This window comes from Streptopelia decaocto (genome assembly GCF_964273445.1).
Source record: "Streptopelia decaocto genome assembly, chromosome: 19".
NCBI lineage: Eukaryota > Metazoa > Chordata > Aves > Columbiformes > Columbidae > Streptopelia > Streptopelia decaocto.
In genome coordinates this window covers 6,087,983-6,091,819 of record NC_138674.1, presented here as the reverse complement: position 1 = coordinate 6,091,819, position 3,837 = coordinate 6,087,983, and the positions used below count along the sequence as shown (strand labels likewise).

Sequence of the window (3,837 nt, the reverse complement as noted above, 5' to 3'; positions counted from 1 at the left end):
GTAGCACTGCAGTGTCCTTCCCTGTTTCTCCACCTGTCCCTGGTGCTCTTGCTCTCTGGGGTTGGGGTGGGAGTGTGGGTCAGTTTTTGTTCTGACACCAGTTCAGTGGATCGTGCCTCACAGATGTGTTCATGGAACCAGATGCCCAAGCTACATTTTAAACTGTGATGAACTGTTTTTCTCAATTGGTAGAAAGAGAGAATGAGTGGATACATGCCTCCATCAGGGAGGGGGTTTTCCATGAGAAACAGCGTGTTTATTTTTCTCAGAGAAGTCTCCCCTAAATTGTCACTGTCCTTTCCTCCTTACACAGGTCCTCATGCCCACAGGCAGCCAATGTCCAACATCAGCTCCATCACCCAGTTCCTCCTCCTGCCCTTCACAGACACACGGGAGCTGCAGCTCTTGCACTTCTGCCTCTTCCTGGGCATCTACCTGGCTGCCCTCCTGGGCAACGGCCTCATCATCACCACCATAGCCTGGGACCAGCACCTCCACACCCCCATGTACTTCTTCCTGCTCAACCTCGCCCTCCTCGACCTGGGCTCCATCTCCACCATTGTCCCCAAGTCCATGGCCAATTCCCTCTGGGATTCCAGGGCCATCTCATACTTGGGATGTGTGACACAGCTCTTTTTGTTTCTCTTCTTGATCACAGCAGAGTATTCTCTCCTCACCGTCATGTCCTACGACCGCTACGTTGCCATCTGCAAACCCCTGCACTACGGGACCCTCCTGGGCAGCAGAGCTTGTGTCCACATGGCAGCAGCTGCCTGGGCCACTGGGTTTCTCACTGCTCTGCTGCACACGGCCAATACATTTTCACTGCCCCTGTGCAAGGGCAATGCCCTGGGCCAGTTCTTCTGCGAAATCCCCCAGATCCTCAAGCTCTCCTGCTCACACTCCTACCTCAGGGAAATTGGGTTGCTTGTGGTTGGTGTACTAGTAGCGTTTGGCTGTTTTGTTTTCATTGTGGTGTCCTATGTGCAGATCTTGAGGGCCGTGCTGAGGATCCCCTCTGAGCAGGGACGGCACAAAGCCTTTTCCACCTGCCTCCCTCACCTGGCCGTGGTCTCTCTGTTCATCAGCACTGCCATGTTTGCCCACCTGAAGCCCCCGTCCATCTCCTCCCCATCTCTTGACCTGGTGGTGTCTGTTCTGTACTCAGTGGTGCCTCCAGCAGTGAACCCCCTCATCTACAGCATGAGGAACCAGGAGCTCAAGGAGTCCATTAGGAAAGTGATTTCATTGGTGTTTGTCAATACTGATCAGCTTTCCATCTCTGCCCACAGATGATGTGTATTTGTATCCCAATGCAGGCCTGTACCTTGTTTTATCCCTTTTACTTTGTTAGCATTACCCATATTGCTATTTATGCTTTTTATGTTCGTCTATAATTGTTTGTGTTTAGCTCACTATCCTGAAAAATGTACCCATTATTAATATTTTTAAAACACGTAAAACTTGTATAAATGTTTTCCTAACACTGTGTCAGAGCTTGGTCTCCCATAGCATCTCCGTAATAAAATGACATCTCCTCTGTGCAGTTCCTCAATATTTGGCTGTTGTTCTAAAGCTGATCTCAACAACAGGCCTAGGAATTTCACCCGAAAGGGCCTGAGGTCAAAGCTCATTGTCACGTTGGTAGCTGACAGACAACTGAGTTGTGGTTTAAGACACAACCCTTGTTGTCTGTTGACAGTGGAGAAGGGGAGTGGTCATGACATACAGTCAGACTGGGCTGTCCCAGAGCATGATGGGGCAGAGGACAATCGTCCAGGAGAGGAATCTGGAGCTGCCCGGAGAGCCCATGAGATACACATGTACCTATGTGCCTGAGGTGGGCAGTGACTGGAGCCCACAGAGTGAGTCATGGCCCAATGTGGAGTCAGCTAATGGCAAAGCACTAAATCCAGGTATCTGCAGGGAAACAAAAATTGAAACAGCCCGCCCCACACAGACCCGTTCCAACAGGGAACAGCACAGTATCACAGTATCACAGTATGTTTGGGATTGGAAGGGACGTCAAAAGCTCATCCAGTCCAATCCCCCCATGGAGCAGGAACGCCCAGGTGAGGTCGCACAGGAACATGTCCAGGCGGGTTTTGAATGTCTGCAGAGAAGGAGACTCCACAACCTCCCTGGGCAGCCTGTTCCAGTGTCTGTCACCCTTACTGAGAAGAAGTTTTTTCTCAAATTTAAGTGGAATTTCTTGTGTTCCAGCTTGATCCCATTACCCCTTGTCCTATCATTGTTTGCCATCCAGAAGAGCCTGGCTCCATCCTCATGGCACTCACCCTTTATATATTTATAAACATTAATAAGGTCACCTCTCAGTCTCCTCCAAACTAAAGAGCCCCAGCTCCCTCAGCCTTTCTTCATAAGGGAGATGCTCCACTCCCTTAATCATCTTGGTTGCCCTACGCTGGACCCTCTTCAGCAGTTCCCTGTCCTGCTGGAACTGAGGGGCCCAGAACTGGACACAATATTCCAGATGTGGTCTCACCAGGGCGGAGTAGAGGGGAAGGAGAACCTCTCTCGATCTACTAACCACACCCCTTGTAATACACCCCAGGATGCCATTGGCCTTCCTGGCCACAAGAGCCCAGTGCTGGCTCATGGTCATCCTGTTGTCCACCAGGACCCCCAGGTCCCTTTCCCCTACACTGCTCTCTAATATGTAATTTCCCAACCTATACTGGAACGTGGGGTTGTTCCTGCCCAGATGCAGGACTCTACACTTTCCCTTGTAAAATTTCATCAGGTTATTCCTCGCCCAACTCTCCAGCCTGTCCAGGTCCCGCTGGATGGCAGCACCTTCACAGTCACCACACCAGCAGTAGCACTTTTACATAACCATGAGCAACAGTACTGACGGTGCCCTGTTCCTCCTCTCAGACTGAGCTGGTGTGAAGGTTGCACGAGTTGTCTGCACATCCCGGGTAGAACTTACCTGCAGTTTCACACACCCCTGTGGTCCCTCCAGTGTGGACCTGGGGTTTGGGTCAATGCAGACTCAGAGACATTGCCCACTTGGCCATTCCAGCCCCAGGTCTCTTCATATCCTGGTGTCTACTCTTCCTTGTGAGCCTCACTTAGACCTGACCAAGAAAGCGTGTGCATACATTTACACCCAAACACACACACAACAGTGAACCCACTCACACAGTAAATACCCAGGAATGGAGTTTAAGAAATATTGTAGTTTAACCCTGGTCATCAGCTCAGCACCACTCTGTTGCTGTGGCAGGATGAGGGGAAGATCTTAAAAGTAAAAGAAAACTTGAGGGTTGAGATAAAGACAGTTTAATAGGCAAAGCAAAAGCTGGGTGCGCAATCAAAGAAAAATAAGGAATCTATCCCCTGCTTTGCATTGGCAGGTGGGTGTTCAGCCATCTCCAGAAAATCAGGGCTCCATCACACAGAGCAGTTACTTGGGAAGACAAACGCCATCACTCTGAGTGTTCCCCCCTCACTTTCTCTCCCAGACTTTGTTGCTGAGCATGACTTCATGTGGTACAGAAGATCCCTTTGGTCAGCTGGGCTCAGCTGTCCCAGCTGTGTCTCCTCTCCATTTCTTGGGCACCCCCAGCCTGCTCTCACTTCTCAGCGTGAGAAGCAGAAAAGGCCTTGACTGTGCAAGCACCGCCCAGCACTGACTGAAACATGGGGTGTGATCAACACTGTCTCCATCACAGATTGAAAACACAGCCTCATACAAGTTGCTATGAAGATAATTAACTCTACCCCAGCTGAAACCAGTCTAATAAGTAGGACAGACCATGGTGATCAGGCAGGGGGGTTGGCCAGAGCAGCACTGACCAGCCACCTCCCCTC

At 50.6% G+C, this 3,837-nt stretch overlaps 1 protein-coding gene across 1 annotated transcript; it reads left to right on the top strand.

Moving 5' to 3' along the window:
- Positions 1 to 336: 336 nt before the first annotated feature.
- On the top strand, positions 337 to 1,296 carry LOC309447949 (olfactory receptor 14J1-like; the record flags this gene model as incomplete). Its single annotated transcript, XM_082069093.1, has 1 exon — positions 337 to 1,296. The coding sequence occupies one exon, from the start codon at positions 337 to 339 to the stop codon at positions 1,294 to 1,296; it is 960 nt and encodes a 319-aa protein (XP_081925219.1).
- Positions 1,297 to 3,837: the final 2,541 nt, after the last annotated feature.